Genomic DNA, 21,158 nt, shown 5'->3' with positions numbered 1-21,158 from the left:
TCAAACTCCATCCTTCCCCCACCTTTTGCAGAGAGACAATGCTGGAGATCCTGGATAGATCTGGCCCCAGGCTGACAGGGAAGACCAAGCCAGACACAGACATTCAGAGACCTGTGGCTTCCGGTCAGACAGAGAAACTTCTGGAGGAGATATGAGAGCCTGGGGCTTTGTGGGATGTGCAGGAGTTCAGTTGTGCCTTGGGGAGAGAAAGAAGTCATTGGAGGCTGAACATCTGCTTCGGCAAAATGTAAATGCTAGGAGAGAATGCAAGGAGTGTGAGCGCTTAGGGGCCAGATCTCATGGCGGGGTCGGGTGGGTGAGGCGGTGGGGAGGGTGTATGGAATTCCAGTTAGAGGAGATGGCACGAAATGACACGGGTGCAAGAGTGGGCAGGCTTGGGCATCAGGAGGACTGGGGATGGGCTTGAGGTCACACAGCAGGGCCGGCTGTCGAACGCAGGCAACCTGCTTCCCAGCTCCCAGCTCTCCGCAGCTCAGTCATCACTACCAAAGCCGCCTGGCAGGCCCCAGGCTCTGGGGGTCCCGGCTCTCAGGGACCCCAGCGCCGGACTACGTTTCCCAGCCTGCCGCGGGGGTCGCGCGTGCGCACTGAGGCCAGTGATGGAGCGCTGACGGGGGGCGCGGCGGCGGCGGCGGCGGCGGCGGGCAGGGCTCGGCGGGCCATTGGCTCGTGGTCGCGGCAAAGGCAGCTTGAGGGCTAGAAGAGCGAGAGGGGCCCGCGGGCCGGGCCGGGGACGACCTGGGCTGAAGCCATGGAGGACCAGAGGGTAGGACCTGGGCGGGGCGGGGCGGGGCGGGGCCCCCGGTGGGGGTGGACAAGGGGGAGGGGACCAGGTGATGCCGCAGCGCCCCCCCCCCACCCCCGCAGCTGCTTTGCGGCGGAGGCCCCACCCCCGCCCCAACCCCTCCCGGATCTAGCCCTCTAATTCGGGACGCAGCTCCCCCCCAGCCGTCACCCCGACCTCTCCAAGATGATCTTGGCCGGGATCCAGACGGGATCCCTTCCATGCCCGGCACCGGCGCCCAGAATCCCGGCCCCAGCCTTGACCCATCCCCCACGCCTTCCATCCGGACTGCGGACCAGGTGTCCGGGCTCTGCCCCGCCCCTCCCGGGTGGACACCCCTCTAGCTCAGCACTGGTGGTCCCACCGACCCTGCACCCCCAGGAATGCGACCCCTCCGAGGCCTGGGTCAGGGCTCCAGGCCCCAGCAGGATCCTCCCACGCGGCTTCCTTCTCTCCAGGCGTCCCCTCACCCAGACCTCGTTCTCCCCCTGCCCGGTTACCTGGGCTCTCAGGCACCCTGTTCTCCAGGTTCCTCTTTTCTTCTTGCTAATCCCCGTTCCCCAGGTATCGCCTTCCCCAGGTTAGCCCATTTTCTACAGGCATGATTTTGCTCTGCGGTTTTCTTTCCCCACGGAGCCCCTCACCCCATGCCCCGCCCTCGGATAGGTACGAGGTTGAAGGCTTTGTGCGGAGGCGGACCTGGCTCAGGGCCAGAGTCTGCCCCTTCCCCAGAGCCTCCTTTGGAGCCTCAGTTTCCTGCGCTGTAAAAACGGGCTTGCTTGCAATGCCCATCTGCTAGGGGAGGGAACACGCGGCCAGAGCTTTGCCCAGGGCCTGCCTCGTGGCGGGTGCCTGAGCTCACCGGCACTGTGGCTCCCGCATCTCCTGGATCCCAGGAAGGCAGGGTGGGGAGCCCCTGGTGGGGGAGCCTGGCCTGGCCCAGGGGGGCTTACCAGCCCTGCCTGTATGCGTGCTTCCCGTGGCGGCAGGAGGCCCTGCGGAAGATCATTACTACCCTGGCTGTGAAGAATGAAGAGATTCAGAGCTTCATCTACTCCCTCAAGCAGATGCTGCTGAACGTGGAGGTGAGGCTGACACCTGCGGGGGGAGGGATGGAAGGAAGTGGGGACCTCTTGGCCAGGTGGGTGGAAGGGATGGGGGTGGGGGGGCGGGAGGGGCAGCAAGAGGAGTTAGCCTGTTCCTGCTGTTGCCCATCCAACACATGGCCCGGCTTTGGTGTCCAGACCTCAGTTTCCCCATCTGAGCATGGGCTTTGGCCACCTCTGGGCCGGCTGACCCCGCAACGTCTCTCCAAGGCAAACTCCACCAAGGTGCAGGAGGACCTGGAGGCCGAGTTCCAGTCCCTCTTTTCCCTCCTGGAGGAGCTGAAGGAGGGCATGCTCATGAAGATAAAGCAGGACCGCGCCAGCCGCACCTACGAACTGCAGGTGTGTGGGGGAGGGAGGGGGCCCCCCAGACCCCACCCAGACCCGATTCCCTACGGCACCCCTCAGACTCAGCAGAGCCCATATGGCTTCCGTGTCTGCCACCAAACCTGTTCGTCCTCCCGCCCCGCGTCTTGGAGAGACCCCCAAGGGTCTCCGGCGTCCAGAACCAGACACCCCAGGGGTATTGGCCTCACTTTCTCTTTTTCTTGGTCTCTTCTCAGCCCCCTCCCTGGCCTTGACCCATCAGTCCCCGCCCCCACCTGCTCTCCTTGATCTCTGTTCCTCCCACCTCCTGCCCCCCTTCTCTGTCACCAGAGCCCCACCCCCATGTCTGGCTGCTCCCTCTCTCCAGTCCTCACCCAGCACCTCCAATTTCTCAGCCCTTCCCATGGGTCCCCCAGATCTGGCAACATCCCCTCTTGCTAAATGCTGCCCCCCAACAACCCCGCAGCTCCTAGGGGGTCTTGGACTCTAAACCCAGGCACTGGGGCTGCCTCAGACCGTCCTGGACAACTTCCTAACATCAGATCCTCAATCCCAGGAGAATTGGGGGCCCCAGGGCTCAGGTGTGGCCCGGACATGTGAGTTTTAAAAAGAGGGATTCCCAGTTAAAGAAAGGGATCCCCAGGTGATTCTGGACTGCTACCAGGAGGGATGCCCCATTTCCCTCCCCCCTCCCTCCCCCACCCGGAGTTGGAGAAAGGCAAGGGTCTCTGAATCCCAAAGGCAGTGGGAAGCCCCAAAGGGTTTGATGCCATGCAGTGAGGTGTCTCTTCCGTCCGTGACATGCCACTCCCAGAACCAGCTGGCCGCCTGCACTCGGGCCCTGGAGAGCTCAGAGGAGCTTCTGGAGACAGCCAACCAGACCCTGCAGGCCACGGACAGCAACGACTTCCCTCAGGTGGGCCCCTCAGGAGCTGGGATGTGCCCTAAAATACAGGACACCTGGTTACATTTTTTCATTTCAGATCAACCCCAAGTGGTTTTTTTTTTTTTTAGTGTAAGTATGACCCCTACAACATTTAGTGTAAGTATGTCCCAAGGAGACCATGGGGCATCCTTATGCCAAAAGATGATTTGTGGTTGATCTGAAATCTAGATTTAATGAGGAATAATTCGTTTAGTGTAAGCAGATCCCATGCAAACGTTGAGTGTAAGTATTTCCAGATGTTGTGTGGAACATATTGATACTAAAAAGTTTTTGTGCATCTGAAATTCAAATTTAGCAAATTTTAAAAAAGATTTTATTTATTTATTTATTTATTTATTTATTTATTTATTTTGAGAGGGAGAGAGGGCGGGGGGGGGGGGCGGAGGGGAAGAGGGACCAGCAGACTCCACACTGAGCGTGGGGCCCAACGTGGGGCTGGACACAACCCTGAGATCATGACCTGAGCGGAAACCAAGAGTCGGAAGATCACCAACTGAGCCACCCAGGCGCCCCTAACAATGAATAGTTTTTAGTATAATATGTCCCATGCAGTGTTAGCACATGAATGGGACATATTTACACTAAAAAATCATTTTGTTTATCTGAAAGGAAGATTTCACTGGGCATCCTGTGTTGTGATTGGCCAAGTTGGCCAGCAGGATAAAATGGGCACCAGGCACTGGGGAGGGGTGGGTGGGAGTAGGAGCCTGTCTTTGCCCCCGTCCCTTTGGGCCATGGCCAAGCGTTTCTATCCCCGTGATAGGGGACTTTGGCCAGTGGCTGCCACTTTGGGCCTCCGTCTTCCTGTCTGTGTAGCAGCTTCCTGATTCACTCAAGAAAACTCTTTGAATTTTATTCTGTCGCTTTTTCTAGGCTGCCAAGCAAATCAAAGATGGGTAAGATGCTGGGATCTTGTTCCCACCCCAGTGCCCCGCCCCTGGTGTGAAGGTGGGGGCGCCCAGGTGAGGGTCTCTGGGCCCAGAGCACTGGACCAGAACAAGGGGAGTGGGTCTCCCACACACTTCCGAGAACCGGGCCTGGACCCTCTTGAGATGCCTGCCAGCAGGCTGCCTCCACCTTCTTCCCTGCAGTGTGACAATGGCCCCTGCCTTCCGGCTGTCATTGAAGGCCAAGGTCAGCGACAACATGAGTCACCTCATGGTGGACTTCGCGCAGGAGCGGAGGATGCTACAGGCACTCAAATTCCTACCTGGTGAGAAGGGAACTTTCTCAGGGCCTGGATTTCGGGGCAATGGTGGTACACTGAGAAAGGCGGGAAAAACCTGGGATTGGAACCTCGGAGGCACTGGCCCTGGGGGTGGAGCCCTGAGGATCCCCTGCCCCCTGTGGGTGGAGCCACGAGGAAGCCCGCCCCCAGTGGACGAGCCCTGAAAAGCCCCACCCACTGGGGGGGGGTAGAATCCCATGAAGGCCACACCCCCTACCCTGACCGAGAGCCTCTTCCGCCCCTCCACCACCCCGCCTTCCCTCTGTCCTGGACAGTGCCCAGCGCCCCTGTGATTGACCTGGCCGAGTCCCTGGTGGCAGACAACTGTGTGACCTTGGTGTGGCGCATGCCGGACGAGGACAGCAAGATTGACCACTACGTGCTGGAATACCGGCGGACCAACTTCGAGGGCCCGCCCCGCCTCAAGGAGGAGCAGCCCTGGATGGTCATCGAGGGCATCCGGCAGACGGAGTACACCCTGACCGGTAAGGGCAGCTCCGGGCTGCGGCTGACACCCCCGCACACCCCCCCCCCATCCCGGAGTGGCTCAGGAATTCCAGGATCCCCTTTCCGCTTTCAACTGGGGGCCTGGATGGGCTGATCTGTTGTAATTACAATGAAATTATAATGAAACCGATATTGATGCTCGCCCCGCGCTGTTCGCGGAGGGCTTGTCAAAGGTTTTACCCACGTGTAATGGACATGCTTCTCATCGGCATTTCACAGACGAGGGAACTGAGGCCCAGAGGGAGAAGACATTCTCCAAGCCCCTCCCTCCCCAGCTATGACCCAGCATTCGTTCATTTCCGCGAACTGAGTGCCAGTGGTGTACCAGGTGCCGCCCTTGCGTTAGGAAGCGAAGCGGACAAAAATCCCTCCTCTCCTGGGGCTGGCATCCTCCCAGTGTTGGGGATTTCCTTGGCAGGGGCTAGAGAGCAGAACACGTGGGGGAATCCCCCAGGCTGGAGGGGAGGGTCTGAAGAAGGTAAAATCAGGGACCTCTAATGAGTTTCAGAAGCCATCCTGAGCCAAGGGAAATCCTCAGCGGCGGGGGGTGCGCCTTGCTGACAAGATAACTATCTCCATAGCTCTCGGGCTGTAATCAGCCTGTTCTTTATCTGTAATTAGCATACATGGCTAATAATGAGCATGCTAATTGCAAGAAAGAAAAGCTACCAGCCAGCAAGAGGGGCTGTCCTTTGCGTCGGAATAAAAATAAACATACGCCACTTTTTTCCGATATATATATATTTTTTATTACGGTAAAATACATATAATGTAAAATTTACATCTTAACCGTTTTTAAGTGTCCAATTCGGTAGTAGTAAGTACATGCATGACGTTGTAAAGCCATCATACTGTTTTCATCACTTTCCATCTTGCAAAACTGAAATTCTGTCCCCATGGAACATTGACTCTCCAGCCCCTGGCTCCCACCATCTACTTCCTGTCCCCATGATTTTTACTACTTTTAGTACCTAACGTGAGCAGAATCCAACAGGATTTGTTCTTTCGTATCTGGCTTATTTCTCTGAGAGCGGTGGGCCCAGGGGTCATCTGTGTTGTAGGGCAGATCAGGATTTCCTTCCTTTTTCAGGCTGAATAGTGTGTGGAGAACCTGGTTTTCACCCCTAATAGCGGCTCATGTAACCATAGTTCAATGTCAAAACCAAGGAACCCACACGAGCACGTTCCACGGTGTCGATCCACATTTCCCTGGCGATACAGTCGCCGTCATCCGTGTGTGCGTGTGTAATCTCTCCCCTATGTGGTTTCTCCCGTGTGCAAATTCCCATAACTGCCACCACGATCAAGGCAGAGGGCTGCTGTATCACAGGCTTCCTGATGCATCGCCCCCTCGCCATACCCTCTTGCCGCCTACAAAATTCCTAGCGAGTGAATTCTGCAGGGCGGGAAGCTGAATTCATAAAAAAGTGTGTGGTCCTGAGGGTACAGACGAAGACACTCACCTAGTTAACTAACCCGCGAGGTTATATGAACCCCAGCTGCCATCTTGATCACTGGGACAGTCGAGAGGGTTTTGGTTTAGTGTTTGTAACTTACATGCCTGTGCTCATCCCATCCTCATGTGAGCCCTACTTAGGATGGGGAATATGATGGTTGGTTTGCAAGATAGGAGACCAAGGCCCGCTGTGAGCCCAGACCAACCAGAGTCAGATGGGTTCCAGGTTTCTAAAACCAAGCCTTCTGGTCAGTAATCTTTGCTCGGGGGGGGGGGGTGGGTGGGCAGTAGACGGTGTCGCTGAGCCAAGCACTGAACTCTCGGAGAAGGGAATCCAAGAAGGGGGAGATAGTCCTGGGTGCCTGGAGGAGGTGGCAGCCAGCCTGCAGCTGGAAAGAGAAGGAGTGGCTGGAGAACGGCCTTCCAAGCAGAAGGACAATCAGATCGAGGACTCAGAGGCCAGAGCACTGAGACTTTGTGTCTGGAACTAGTTAAGTTTGCCACTTAACTAGAGAAGTGAGAGGAGGAACGGGGTCTTTAGGAGGGCAAGGGGAGCTATGGGAGGTTTTATAGCGGGGGTGGCTGAGTGCTGTTTGGGATGATCAGAGAGTGGGCATCCCATGGGGAACTCTCAGGAGGCAACTGGACATGTGGTTTGGGCTACAGGTTGGGCTGTGGGTGTTGTGGTGGATGGATGGTATCTGAAGGGCAAGGAGGGGTCAGGGAGCAGAGTGAGATGAGTAAGAACCCCAGACTGAGTCACCCCGACATTTAAGGGAGTCAAGGAGGGAGGAGCCTACAAAGGAGACCTAGGGAGAACAAATGGAGGGACTAGCCAGGACACACAGTGCCTTGGCTGCCAAGGAAAGAGAATGTTCCAGGAGGGAAGGAATGGTCAGCCAGGAGACCCTACAGGGTGGGGACTGACCAAGCCAGAGGAGGGAGAGGGAGCGAGGCAGCAGAGAGGGGGTAGGGATGAAGAGAGCTCTCGAAAGAGGTTTAGTTTGAGGGGAAACATAACTAAAGACAACTAGGTAGTTGCTTTTTATTTTTTAAGACTGGAAGAAACGAATACAAAAAGGACAGATGGGAGTGTGGGACATATCCTAGAAGTAGGGGAAATTTTTAGCCCGGCATGGCTAGATCCAGGGGTTCCAGCAAATGACTGGCTCACCGTTGTTCCCTGCACTTTGTTGGATCTGGGGACTGCATTCTGAAGGGGCCTGCAAATGCACTGAGAAATTTTCCCAAGAGGAGCATCCTCCAGCCACCCCGGACAAGACAGTGACTCTGCTCCCTAGAATACCAGACCAACGCCCCAGGGAAGATTCTTATTGGCCAGTTTGGGTCATGTGCTATTCCTGAACCAATTGCTGTTACTGCTTCCTAAAGCATTCTGATTGGCCAGTCTGGGTTGGAGGCGAAGCCAAGTCATCCATAGCCCTGCAGGTGAATGAGGGCAAGGGGGGTTTTTCAGGGATAAAATGTCCTTTGCAATGTGGTCCTTAGATTGAGGAGTGGTGGGATTACTGGGGGATGCAGGGACCTATAACCAGTTGCTCAAAGCACACACAACGTTGTGATCTTTCTCTTTGTCTTAGGTCTCAAGTTTGACATGAAATACATGAATTTTCGTGTGAAGGCCTGTAATAAGGCCGTGGCAGGCGAGTTCTCTGAGCCGGTGACCCTGGAGACACCAGGTGACTGCCCCTCCCCACCTTGTCTGTGACTCCATAGCCCCTCACACCAGGGCCCCAGGTTCTGGTGTATAATGATAATCTTCTAATCGGGGTTCTGTGGCCCTTTTTGCTCTGGCTGCCAGGAAGCTCAGCACGTATCCACAGTAGATTCCTCAGCCCAAGTGTCTACTATGTGCCTGCTATCGTTTTTTGCTTTTGCAGTTGATCCCATGGTGCCTGTATGGTTTTGATACTCTTTCCCTCTCTCTCACACACCTCAACACACACACTCATTCTCTCTTCTTTAAAAAAAAAAAAAAGAAAAGAAAAGAAAAAAAGATAAGGGCTCTTAGAGAAGGGGGGGGGATATCCGTCGCGAAGCCCGATCTTACTTTCCTGAAGCAACACCTTTGCGTGCCCTCATAGGCAGTCCTTCTGCAGTGTACCTAAACTACTGTCTTATGTATGACCCGGCCCCTTCTCCTGCGGTCAATCCCCAAGAGAAGCAAAGAGCACAAGCCCTTTGGAAATACCTTCGGACCTAAGGAACCTTTAGGCAACACGCTCCCAGCCGTCCCTCCCCTGGCTGCACTCTCTGCCCCTACTGCGCTTCCCCATCTGTCTTGGTGTCTTGCTGCCTGTCCTGTCTGTCTGTCTGCCCCTGAGTCCGTCCGTCACCCTCTCTCTGTCCTTGTCTCTGTCGCCCTTGTCTTTTTCTGTTCTCTGTCCCTGTCACGGTCTGTCTTGGTCACTGTCTGTCTCTCTGTCTCTCTCTGTGTCTCTCCGGGTTTCCCCATCTCTGTGACTCCCGCGTCTGCCCGGCCCCAGCGTTCATGTTCCGCCTGGATGCGTCCACATCTCACCAGAACCTGCGAGTGGAGGACCTCTCTGTGGAGTGGGACGCCATGGGCGGGAAGGTCCAGGACATCAAGGCTCGCGAGAAAGATGGAAAGGGGCGGACGGCATCTCCCGTCAACTCCCCAGCCAGGTAGCCTGCCCCCTCCTGCCCTCCCTGAGTGTCTGCTGGAGGACAGCGAGCTGGACACGGACACCCAAGGTCCAGCATGGTCGAGGCTGGGGTGGAAGGAGGGACACAGAGCTAGAGGAGCCCCAAGAGTAAATGAAGGGAGAAGAGGCTTTTAATTGGGTTTTGCCACCTAAAAGGTTTTCCACACGGGGAAGGGCACGATATGCAGGACCCAGGGTGAAAGAACCAAACCCTGTGGAGGACTGAGGAGAAGACCATGGTGGCTGGGCGGGCCGGGGAAACCCTCCTTGGGAGCAGTGAGGCCCGAATTGAGCCTCCCCCTCCCTGCCCCTCACAGAGGTGTGCCATCCCCCAAGAGGATGCCTTCAGGTCGTGGGGGTCGGGACCGCTTCACTGCTGAGTCCTACACGGTGCTGGGTAAGGAGGGGCGGAGACAGGAGGACAGATGGGACACTCTGGGCAGGGCCCTGATGGTGGGTGGTGGGAGAGAACTCCTTTGGGTGGGAAAACTGAGGTAGCCACCCCCAAAGCTTTCTGGAAATGGTTCCAGTAATGTGTTGCTTGTGGTGCTGGAGGAGTGCGGGGATTGGGGGGTGTGGGCTTTCCGGGGGTGGGGAGCAGAGCTTATGTAGGCTCTGGCCTGGAGATCAGCCCGGGGTGCGGGGGGTCCTGGGGTTTGTGGAGTGCCTGAGATTTGCAAAGTAGCTGGAAGGAATGGTTGCCATTCTTGGCTAGAGGTGGGGTTAGAGGAAGAAGCAGGGGAAGGGGCAGAGGGGGGCGGTGTGCAGGGTGACTGAGACTTCAGAGGGGAGAGCCTCACCTAGTTGTGGTTGGGAGAGTAGCTGAGGTCGGGAAGGAGCAGGCCCAGGGAAGAAACGTACATGGGGACAAGCCCCGCATCTGTGGAGGAGCTGAGCTGGGAGATGGACAGGAGCTGGGGGCCTGGGCAGAATCTGGAAAGCATTAGGAAAGCGTCCCAGAGTGCTAGGGAGCATCGCACTCTGGGAGGATGTGAGGCCTGTGGGAGTACTGGGGAGTCGGCCGGGAGCAAGGGTCTGGGAATCATCTAGTCGCTGGAAGGACTGAGGACTGAGGAGTAGCTGAACATGGGGAGGAACTGGAGGAAGTTTCTGGAAGCATCTGGAAGGAGTAGCTTGGGTCTGCAGAGAATCTGAAAGGATTAGTTGAGGCTTGGAGAGTATCTGGGCTCTCTGAGTGTCTAGAGGGAGTGGCTGTAGCCTGGGGACTCCCCAGGAGGAATAGCCGGGAACTGAGGAGTATCTGGAGGGAAGCGCTGGGGCCTGGGGAATACCTGGGTGACCACCCCTTTGTGGAAGGACCTCTGGCACACGACTCCACCAGCCCCCGCTGCCCCCCCCCCCCCCGCCCCAGGGGACACGCTGATCGACGGCGGGGAGCATTACTGGGAGGTGCGCTATGAGCCGGACAGCAAGGCGTTTGGCGTGGGGGTGGCGTACCGCAGCCTGGGCCGCTTCGAGCAGCTGGGCAAGACGGCCGCGTCCTGGTGCCTCCACGTCAACAACTGGCTGCAGGTCAGCTTCACCGCCAAGCACGCCAACAAGGCCAAGGTGCTGGAGCCCCCCGTGCCGGACTGCCTGGGTGTGCACTGCGACTTCCACCAAGGTGACCCCGAGCCCCCTCTCCCTGCCCGCCCTTAGCCGTGAGCCCCTCTCCCTGCGCCCCCCACCCCAACCCCGTCGCTCTCCCTCCACCCCAGGCCTCCTGTCCTTCTACAACGCCCGAACCAAACAGCTGCTGCACACCTTCAAGGCCAAGTTCACGCAGCCCCTACTGCCTGCTTTCACAGTGAGAACGGTTCAGCGGCTGGGCGGGCAGGGGTGGGGCCGGGGCCGGCTCTGCGGTGCCTGAGCCTGCCCCTGCGGCTCACCGGTCCCCGGTCCCTGGTCCCCAGGTGTGGTGCGGCAGCTTCCAGGTGACCACAGGCCTACAGGTCCCCAGCTCTGTGCGCTGCTTGCAGAAGCGGGGCAGTGCCACCAGCAGCTCCAACACCAGCCTCACCTAGGCCCGGGAGCGCCCGCCCAGCCCGGCTGAGTTTGGGGAACCCCCCGCCCAGCCGCCCAGGCCTTGTTGCAGCTGCCACCCTCATCTCACCTGCTGCTTGGAGCCTTAACTCCTGATGGGGGGAGGGGGCACCAGGGCGGGCCCTCGTCCCTACCTCACCTCCTAATAAAAGTCAATCACTGGCCAGGCCGTGCCGATGGTTCTTTGGGGCTGGCTGGCACTGAGCGTGCCCCCGACCTCTCTGGACCTCAGCTTTCCTGGCTATGAAATGGGTCTTTCCTGTAGGGTCAGGTGGCAGGTTTGGCCAAGTAAGTGGGGCCTGCTGAGGGCGGGCATCTGACCCTCACTGCCCACCGCCCCCAAGCCAGGCCAGACACATCAGCCCCCAGGGGATCACTTGAGCTTTTATTCTGGGCGGGGGGGCCGGTGGCCTGGCTGACTTCCGCAGCCGAAGAGAGGCTCATGGATCCCCGGTGCCTACGCCTCAGTGCTCCAGCGCTTGTCTCCTCTGCAGTTTCTCTTCCAGCTCTGCTGTCAGATCTGCCAGCTTTGGGGCTGGGGAGGGTGGGAGGTGATGGAGGCCTCAGGTGCACCGGGCATGGGGGGGGTGTTTTCCCTCGTTCATGCCGTCCCCCCACCCTACATCCACCCATGACTCCCTGCAGAATCTGCGGGGCCCTGTGAAAAGTGAAAACGTACCCAAAAGCCCCGAGGAGTTTCAAGACTGCCCTGCATCAGACCAAGCATGGGGCACTTTGGAGCGGGGGTCCCATGTGGCTGCGCTGGCCGCCCACCGGGGAGTGCAGACCCCACAGGCCTCACCTGTTGTGGGGAAGAGAGTCTGCATTGAGCCCACCGCTAGCTTCTTGGCCAGGGCGCTGTTGAGGACTTTGGGCTCTGGAGGAGAAGGCAGATGGACAGATGAAGGCCAGGGCTGGCTCTCGGCTGGGTGAGGGAAGGCCCCGGGGGAGGCAGGAACCCCCTACCTGGCTTGGGGGCAACAGGTGGCTTTAGAGGCTTGGCCTGAACCTCCGCCAACGTCCTGGGCTTCGGGACCAACCGACTGGGGGGAGGCACTGCGTGGACAAAGGTGTGGTGTGTCACCTCCGGCTTTTAGCCCCCTCCCCCTGTCCCCATCTCCCCTCCACACCCTCCCCACCTACCATCCCCATTCATGTAGTTGGCAGCTGGGTTGTCTCCGAAGGGAATCATATAGTTCTCGTCCTGGTTCAAGAGTGGGGGTGACCTGTCCTGGCTTGCCACAGGCGTGATGGGCAGGGGAGGCAGCTTCTTGGGGCCACCCAAGGCCAGTGTGGGCCCTGGTGGGAAACGGCAGTTCCCCATCTGGGTCCACGTGGTGCAGGGACACCTTGGCGTGTGTCTGTGTGCGCCCGAATGTGGACGTATGTATACATGCAGGGATTCAAGCATGTGACCCTGTGTGTGTGCGTGTCCGTCCCTCATCGTAGAAACATGTACACTGAGTGAATCCGCATAGTTGACTATATGTAAAGGGTTCGCACACCGCACCTAAACATCTGTACGTGCATGGCACTGCGTGGATACTGAAGTGCGTGCCCCCAGCTCGTCTATACCAGTGTGCACACCCACGTACCTAGAAATGTCTGAATTTGCGCCCACGAGTGAGCATTTGTGTGTACACGCGTGGTTGTGGCTTAGGTGCGTGCACAACGGTTCCCCCCTCCACGCATCTGCCCAGCCCCAGGAGAACCAGACTGCTCACCCCACAGACCTTTCCAGCCTCTTCTTCCTGCTCCATAAACCGGACCACTTCCCACCCCAACAGCCAATCCGGATGCTGTCTCTGGGTAGTTTCTTGCTCCCAGTGAAGCCCATCTCTAGCTACTGAAATCCTTTGAGACCTTAAGCAAACACGCCCTCCTACAGGAAGCCTTCCCCCTACACTGCCCCCTTTCTCTCCCCAAGTCTAGGTGCTGCTGCCTCCAGCCCCAGGTTCTACCTCACGGGGCTGGGAGCTGTCCAGCTCCACAACCCGGAGGGCAGGGTCTGGGTAATTTCTGGGTCCTTGCAACTCTGGGTACAAGATTGGACACGGGCGATGCCATGAGGGTCCCAGGTCTCTCCCCAGGCTGGCACAGCAGCGGCTGCAGGGCGGGGCATCACCTGGGCTGGGGGCCGCGGGGGTCGAGCTTGCCACCCATACACTCTCGCCATTCTCTTTATCCGCCTCCACGTGGCCTAGAACAGAGAGCGGTCCTAGAGGAGGTGCGGCGGCTGGGCATTGACCCCGGGGTGGCCTGCGGGGGAAGGGGCTGGAGAAGCACGTACTGGCACACACACCCCCCCCCCGGAGTTCCCTGAGGCCGCACTTACCTAGAACCTTCTCGTAGTCTTCCTCCAGCAGGAAGGGCACCAGCGCGTTATTGGTGTGTGACACGAAATAGTTGACCACTGAGTCCAGTGAGGCACAGGAGAACTGGAGGCGGATAGGGGTCTCAGTCAAGGCTGTTGTGGAAGGGGCGCACAGCCCATCACTGCGCATCGCCGGAGCCCGGCCCGACGCTCACCGGCTCCTCCACGTCGATCACATACTTGGGGCCCTCACGCTTCACCTTGTAGTGCCGGACCACCGACGTCCTGCACAGGCAGTGGTGAGTGGGTGGACGGGCTCCGACCAGGGAGGACCCCGCCCTTGTCCTGGGTCCGCCCCCACGGGGGGCCTAAACTTTTCCAGCTCGCCGGCACGCTGACCACGCCCCGTCCTGGCGTGTGTCTCTGCGGAGAACCAGACCCTCAACGGACTGCAGCCTCCCGGAAGACCAAACCACAGGTCCTGGCACTGCCCCCAGGGAGGACCTAGTCCTGAAGGCTCCACCCCCGGAGGCCCTGCCTCCCTGCTGGCCCCGCCCCCGGGGTGCTGACTCCACCTTCAAACCACCCGACCCCTCACCGGACTATCCCAAAGGAAGCTTTACTGTCAGGCTTCGAACCGCCGCTAGAGTGTCTTCACCTCCGAAGCCTGAGTCAACCACCAAGGGGGAGGGCCGGGGCGTGACTCCACCCACAGGTCCTGACCCCGCCCAAGGGGCAGGTTAGCACCCCTGGATTTGATTTCTTCCCCGCCCCAGAGGCCTAGACCCAGCCGATCTTAATGCAAAGGGCTGACCTCGCCTGGAGTCCGTCCCCGCTCCAGGATCTAGCTCCTCCCCCAAGGGGGATCCACCGCCCTGTTTGGTCTCTAGCCCCGCCCCCGGGCTCGGACTCCCTCCCGCATCCCAGAGCCCGGCGGGCCTCAAGACCCCAAGCTCCGGGAGCTCTGGCCCCGCCCCCAGGGCCTTCCTCCTCCCCGCGTCCCAGCTCTGACTCCGCCCCCACGCTCGCCCCTCCTCCCGGCCCGACGCCGCGCAGGCGCACCCGTTGAACGTCTGGAGCGTGGTGACCGACACGTCGTCCCCGCCGTCCCCGCTGGGTCGCAGCAGCAGGTTTCCGCAGTCGGGATAGCGCTCCAGGAGCAGCTGCGCGTCCAGCCGGCTCACCTTCAGGAAGCAGCTGGGGCGGGCCGCGTCCCTCGCTCAGGGCAGGACCCGCCCCCGGACCCGCCCCCGGACCCCGAGGCGTCCCTGCACACCCGGCTATCCTCCCCAGCGCTCCCGCCCCGCGCTTCCGTCCGCCGCCGTCCTGGGGCCCCAAGGCCCCGCGGGCCACTCACGAGGGCAGCTCGAGCGCGCGGCGCGCCTCCTCTTTGGCCAGGGCCTCGGCCATCATGTACAGGTGTCCGGGCAGCAGGGTCAGGTTGGACGGGACACGCAGCTGAGGGTCGATGGGGCGCCCGAAGACGCCCTGCTGTCAGGGCTCTAGCGGCCTGTGCTCGTGTCACCGATGGGCTCCCTGAGGCCGGGGTGCGGGCCGAGCCCGGATGGGAACCCGGGTCTGGGGGCTCCGCAGCCCCCCAGGGCAGGGGCCAAGAGGCCTTGCAGGGGACGTGAAGACACTTCACTGATGGGGAGGACAGCGCAGATGCTAGAACGAAGGCCGGGTATCGAGCCCGGCGCCTGCAGGGGCCACGCGGGGCACCAGTGACCAAAAGAGGAATCAGGAATGTTGACAAAAACTCCAGGCGACGTTCGCATGTTTGATGTCTGTGGGCTCCGCCTGGCCCACGGGCCACCGTGTGGGAGGGGCTGGTTGGGGGGGATGCAAGGTGGAAAGAGCAAAGAGGGCTCTGGGCAGGCGACCGCTCTCACCTCGACCACCGTCAGGATGAAGCCTTTCCACATCTCCCGAGACTCCAGGCTCTCAACCTGGGGAGGGAAACAGAAGGAGGCCGCGTCGGTGAGCCTCGGCCCACTCACCCGTGGAATGCGAATGAGGAATGGTAGCTGTTTTCAGGGTTAAATGAGGAAGGACGGGTAAATTTAGGATGCCTGAACCAAAGTCCTTAGTGATGTGGGATGCTGTCCCCCTAATGTCCCTGAATCAGCATTTATTTATTTGTTTTTTCTACATCGACTTTTTAAAAAGATTTTATTTATTTTATTTTGAGAGAGAGAGAGAGAGAGGGAGGGAGAGAGCATGAGTAGGAGAAGGGGCAGAGGGAGAGCGAGAAGCAGGCTCCCCGCCCCCAGCAGGGAGCCCAATCCAGGGCTGATCCCAGGACCCAGGGATCATGACCTGAGCTGAAGGCAGGTACCGGGAGGGTGTCTGGCACATAGTAGGTGCTCAGTAATGTTGGCTGAAACATTGCAGGCAGGCAGCGACCCTCCGCGTAGCTCCCATCCTGTTCGGACTACTTTACCTGTATTATCCCTTTTTGCAGTTGTAGAAACCAAAGTGTAGAAAAGCAAAGTGAGTCGCCCAGGGTCACCACTCCAGTGGTAGACCCCGTGTGAATCCATCCTAGTGGGTGTGAATGGTGAGTGTGGTGGGGAAGGTTGGGCCTACCTTGAACTTGATCAATTGGTTCCGGAGGAAGAGGCCAAAATAGATGCCAGGGTCTCCGGAGCTTTCCCAGGGCACCTCATGCGTGAACTTCACAGATGCTCCTAGGACTAACTTCTCCACGTGCTGGGGATCCAGAAGCAGGAGTCTGAGCACCAGGCTTGTGGCTCGCCAGGCCCTCTGGCTTGGCCACACCAGCCCGGCTCTCGGCTTGGTCCTTGAGGTCAAGCTTGGGGCTGGGAGATCAGCTCTCAAGCCCTCCTGCCCATCCTTACCTGGGAGTCCCGATTGCTGTTATAGAAATAGAGAGTGCAACCCTGGAGGCCTGCCCAGAACTTCTTGTAATCCTGGGGACCAAAGGTAGAGAGCAGAAGATGAGAAGGCAAATTCTGGCTGCCTCCAGGACACCCACTCCTGTCTCAGGACCTTTGCACTGGCTGTTCTTGCCGCCTAGATACTCTTTCCTGAGATCTTCACAAAGTTTCCTTCATTGCCTGCTTTGGGTCTTTGAACAAATGTTGCTTTCTCTGGGAGGCCCTCCCCATCCACAGCCCAGCTTCTGGGGACCCATTATTCTTTGAGAAAGGGTTGAAGAGAACTTGGATGGGATGGGAGATCCAGAGCAGCCTCCCAGTGTACAGAGGTAGGAGCTCTAGGAGAGAACTGAACTAACCATCCTCCATCCATCTGTTTACTCATCCGCACCTACATACATCCCCCTTCTCCGTGTCCAGCCCATAGATATTTACTGCAATCTCCTGATTTCACATGGTTCTAGACTCTAGAAGGACTGTAGATTCAGGATGTCTCCCCAGGATTCTGATTTATAAATGTCCCAACTCTCAGGAGGTCTAAGGGGCTGACACAGCTAGGACTGTAAGCTTCTAGGTTTTTTTTCCCAGGAAATATTCCCCGAACACCTACTCCACACCCAATTTTGTTATTGTGTTGCAGGCAAAATAATAAATGAGACATGGCTCCTGTTTCAAAGTAGATTATCTTCTGGAAGAATACAGAAAGCATAGATACTAAAATGCGGGGTGCCTGGGTGGCTCAGTCGGTGAAGCGCCTGACTCTTGGTTTTGGCTCGGGTCTTGATCTCGGGGTCCTGACATGGGACCCTGCAGAGGGCTCTGCTCTTAGCAGGGAGTCTGCTTGAGGATTCTGTCTCTCCCTCTGCCTCTGCTCCCCCTCCCCTCATGCCCTCTCTCAAATAAATAAATAAGAACTTAAAAGGAAAAAAGAAAACATAGACACCAAAATCCTCTAGGGAAGAGAAATTAGTAACCTTGGAGGGACAGACCCTGAGCCTTGAGGTCACAGAAGATGAGAAAGGCCCTCCAAGTAGGAATTTGGGAAGACTTCCTGGAGGAGAAGGTACTCTAGTTAGTCCATAATGATAGCGAGGATAGTTCTCATATTGACGGCTAGCATCCATTCATCAATCCACCTGTCACTGCAACCGTCTGCCTCCCTATCCATCTGTCCATCCATCTATTCATCCGCATATCCACCCACCCACCCATCTGTCCGTGTAGACATACATTTAACATTTACCGAGGACCTACTGTGTGCCAGGCACTGGGAACAGAGCAATAAGTGATTAAACTCAGCATGGTCAGACCTGCTTCCTCGGGGACCACACGGTATTTAACTGCTCTGTGCCTCAGTTTCCCCACCTATAAAATGGCCATAGAGATGTACCCACCTCGAGGGTTGTTGTGAGAATTTGGTGCATGAATGCCAGTAAAGCACCAGCGATGGTGGAGTCAAATCCGCAGACCACTGAGGGCTACCCCTCTCCTGTAACCTTGACTAGGGCCCTAGCCCTAGCGTACCCATTTTGTACTAGAGAAAAATGAGGCACAGAGACAGAGAGTCACTTGTCCAAGGCCTGGGAGTCAGGGAGGCTTACAGCAGGGATGTGAAGCTCGTTCTTGCACTCTGGGGCCAAGCCTTTCTTAGCCCCTGGGGTCTCGATGCTGTCTAGGCTGGGGAGGATGTGGGCACTTGGAGGCACAAGGAAGGGAAGAGGGAACTGCAATGACGGTGGCTCTGGGGGTGGGCAGGGAAAGCAGCAGGTGGGTATTTGGGGTTGTAGCAGGAGATGAGTGTGAGCAGTGGGGAGGGGGGCTGGGGCTTCGGGGAAGGAGTATCTGGTCCTGCCAGATGTGGCCCCCACAGCTTGCATTGTCCCCACATACCACCTGTCCTGGCCTTGACCCCTGCAGCTGAGGTTCATGGTTTCTTAGGGACTAGGGGTGGGGCAGGGGAGTCCGAAGGCTTCCCATTTCCTGGTGAAAGTCCCTGATCCTTCCTGTATCCAAAGAGTCAGAGAGACTGGGAGGGAGACCCATGGAGACAGGCAGGGAGAGGCACAGAGAGAGAGAGAAAGAAGCTTGATGATGGACAGCCCCCAGCACACACCCTGCTCCATTCAGTCCCACCCATCCCCCTTGGCCAGATGCAGAGTTCTAGGCCACCCAGGAGCCCAGCTGTGCCAGCTCCCTGCCCCACCTTACCTGGTCATGGGGTCCCTTCTTCTCCAGAAAGCTCTCATAGTAGTGTGAGGGTAGAGCACCCTTGTGTTTGGGAACCCGGGGTGGGCTTAGGGCTGAGGCCATGGCCTGGCCTCTCCCTCCAGTGGGTGCCCCAGCTGGGCCAGGAAGCAGAGAAACAGGTTCCCGGGGAATTTCCTCTTCTGTCAGCTCCCCAGCTCCCTCCCCTGCCAGCTCTGGGTGGGTGCTGGGCCAGGCTTGTCCCAGGGAAATCCCAGCCTCTCTGGTCTCCCCAGCAGGTTTGGGAGGTCTGCAGGAGTTACGGAGTAGGGAGCCACTGGGAGGCTTTCAGTTCAGGGCAGAGACTGGACAGAGGGTTCACCGGGAGGAGGGACCTGCCTAAGCAAAGGTCTGGATGTGAGAAAGGGAGGAGCAATGTGTCAGAGTGGCAAGCGCTGTGTCACGGGAGAGAGCACAGCAGGACAGAGCATGAAGGTCTGAATGCCCCTTTAGCCCAACCTTGCCTAAACCTACCAAAAAATCTCGCTGAGTTAGGGGCGCCTGGGTGGCTCAGTGGGTTAAGCCTATGCCTTGGGTTCAGGTCATGATCTCAGGGTCCTAGGATCAAGCCCCACGGAGGCTGCTTCCCTCTCTCTATGCCTGCCTCTCTGCCTACTTGTAATCTCTGTCTGTCAGATAAATAAATAAGATCTTTAAAATAAATCTTGCTGGGATTTTGATAGGAATTACACCTGTATATCGACTGGTGAAGACCTGACATCTTTACTATGTTGAGTCTTTTTTTTCTTTTTTTTTTTTAAGGAATCTCTACACCTAAGGTGGGGCTGGAATTTACAACTCGGGAGATCAAGAGTCACGAGCTCTACTGATCCATCCCTGTTGTGTTGAGTCTTATCCATGGACATGGTCTGTCTCTTCACTTATTTAAATCTTTGAATTTGTTCATCAGCAAGGTATAGTTTTCTCATACAAGACTTGTGTGTGTTTTGTTAGACTTATATCTAAGCATTTTTTTTTGAGAAGTTATAAATGGCATTGTATTTTTTAAAAAATAGGATTGTATTTATTTATTTGACAGAGAGAAGAAGAAAGAGAGAGCGCGAGAGCACAAACAGAGTGACAGGCAGAGGAAGATGGAGAATCCGCAGGCTCCCCAAGGAGCAGAGAGCCCAACATGGGGCTTGATCCCAGGACCCTGGGAATCATGACCTGAGCTGAAGGCAAACATTTAACCAGCCGAGCCACCCAGATGCCCTGGCATCATATCTTTCATTCCAGATTTCCCTGCTAGTAGACAGATGTGCACTGATTTTTTTTTTTTTTAGGTATAGATTTTTTTTTTAATTTTATTTATTTATTTGAGATTGAGCAGGCATGAGCAGGGGGGAGAGGCAGAGGGAGAAGCAGGCTCCCTGCTGAGCAGGGAGCCCAGATTCGGGACTGGATCCCAGGACCCTGGGATCATGACCTAAGCTGAAGGCAGACGCTCCACCAACTGAGCCAGCCACATGCCCCCTTTAAAAAAAATTTTTTAGGTGACTCTTTTTAAAAAGTTTTATTTAAGGGGCACCTGGCTGGCTCAGTCAGTAGAAGATGTGATTCTTGATCTTAGGGTCATGAGTTTGAGCCCCACCTTGGGGAAGTAGGTTGTACTGAAAAATAATCTTTAAATTTTTATTTAAATTTCAGCTAGTTAATATACACATTATATTAGTTTCAGGTGTACAATATAATGATTCAACAATACCATACACCACTCAGTGCTCATCCCAAGTGCCTTCCTTAATCCCTATCACCTACTTCTCCCCTCCCCTCTGGTAACCCTCAGTGTGTTCTCTGTGGTCAAGACTCTATTTCTGGGTTTGTCTCTCTCTCAATGTCTTCTGTGAATCAACTCTTCCCAAACTCCTGGTACTGTTACTATTTTGCCCCCTTCCCATAAGCCACCATAAGTACATAATAATGATGGAAAAGATTAGAATATGATGAGAATTACCAAAATGTGACACAGACACGAAGTGAGCTAATGATGTCATGAAAATGGTGCTGCTTGACGCAGGGTTGCCGCAAACCTTTAATTTATTAAAAAATCCAATTATCAGTGAAGTGCAATAAAGTGAAACACATTCGCCTGAGGTGGTCCTGTATGCTTCTTGGCATTTTCCGTGAAGACCATCACATCATCTGCAAATGGGGCTAGTTGTGTTTTTTCCTTTCCGATTTGTATGCCTTTCATTTCCTTTTCTTGTCTTATTGCACTGGCTAGAATTTCCAGGACTGTGTTGGATATGGGTGCCCTGTTCCTTCTGTTACGGGGAAAACGTGTAGACTTTCACCATCAAGTAAAATGTTAACTGAAGATCTGCGGACATTCTGCAGCACGCAGAGGTGGTTTCTGTCTGCTCCTAGCTGAGTTTGTGTCATGCATGGGTGAGTTCCTAGGCAAGTCTGTATCATGCATGGGTGTTGAATTTTGTCAAGTGTTCTTCCTGCATCAGTTGAAATGCTCTTCCAACCTTTCTTCCTTAGTTTGTGTGTTGGTTTTCTGTGACTGCTTTGACAGATTATTGTAAATGTAGAGGCTTAAAACGACACATATGTGTTACCCACCAGCTCTGTACAAGTCCTACATGG

The 21,158-nt window shown here is 56.6% G+C and overlaps 2 protein-coding genes across 6 annotated transcripts; one reads left to right on the top strand and one right to left on the bottom strand.

Moving 5' to 3' along the window:
- Positions 1-684: 684 nt before the first annotated feature.
- LOC111161759 (fibronectin type III and SPRY domain containing 1) lies at positions 685-11,269 on the top strand. Its single transcript, XM_022525685.1, has 13 exons — positions 685-787; positions 1,795-1,890; positions 2,122-2,253; positions 3,053-3,154; positions 4,058-4,080; positions 4,276-4,397; positions 4,688-4,897; positions 7,977-8,075; positions 8,883-9,042; positions 9,380-9,459; positions 10,435-10,686; positions 10,781-10,869; positions 10,976-11,269. Exons 1-13 carry the CDS (start codon positions 773-775, stop codon positions 11,084-11,086), a joined length of 1,491 nt encoding a protein of 496 aa, XP_022381393.1. The 5' UTR covers positions 685-772; the 3' UTR covers positions 11,087-11,269.
- Positions 11,270-11,412: 143 nt separating this feature from the next.
- LOC111161760 (signal transducing adaptor family member 2) lies at positions 11,413-18,845 on the bottom strand. 5 transcript variants are annotated; one of them, XM_022525688.1, is made up of 13 exons: positions 18,528-18,845; positions 16,281-16,352; positions 16,009-16,131; positions 15,312-15,368; positions 14,777-14,877; positions 14,482-14,616; positions 13,635-13,704; positions 13,441-13,543; positions 13,231-13,305; positions 12,249-12,404; positions 12,072-12,161; positions 11,894-11,982; positions 11,413-11,632 (listed from the first exon to the last, which is right to left on the bottom strand). In XM_022525688.1, exons 1-13 carry the CDS (start codon positions 18,627-18,629, stop codon positions 11,570-11,572), a joined length of 1,236 nt encoding a protein of 411 aa, XP_022381396.1. In that variant the 5' UTR covers positions 18,630-18,845; the 3' UTR covers positions 11,413-11,569. The 5 variants fall into 5 exon arrangements, with proteins under 5 accessions (XP_022381396.1, XP_022381395.1, XP_022381394.1 ...); XM_022525687.1 differs by having other exon boundaries at positions 11,413-11,640; positions 11,908-11,982; XM_022525686.1 differs by having other exon boundaries at positions 11,585-11,640; positions 11,785-11,982.
- Positions 18,846-21,158: the final 2,313 nt, after the last annotated feature.

Source organism: Enhydra lutris, unplaced genomic scaffold (genome assembly GCF_002288905.1).
Source record: "Enhydra lutris kenyoni isolate GAN:26980312 unplaced genomic scaffold, ASM228890v2 scaffoldscaffold86, whole genome shotgun sequence".
In the NCBI taxonomy this organism is placed as follows: Eukaryota; Metazoa; Chordata; class Mammalia; order Carnivora; family Mustelidae; genus Enhydra; species Enhydra lutris.
Note: the sequence above shows the minus strand (reverse complement) of the source record. Positions and strands in the feature narration are given on the sequence as shown.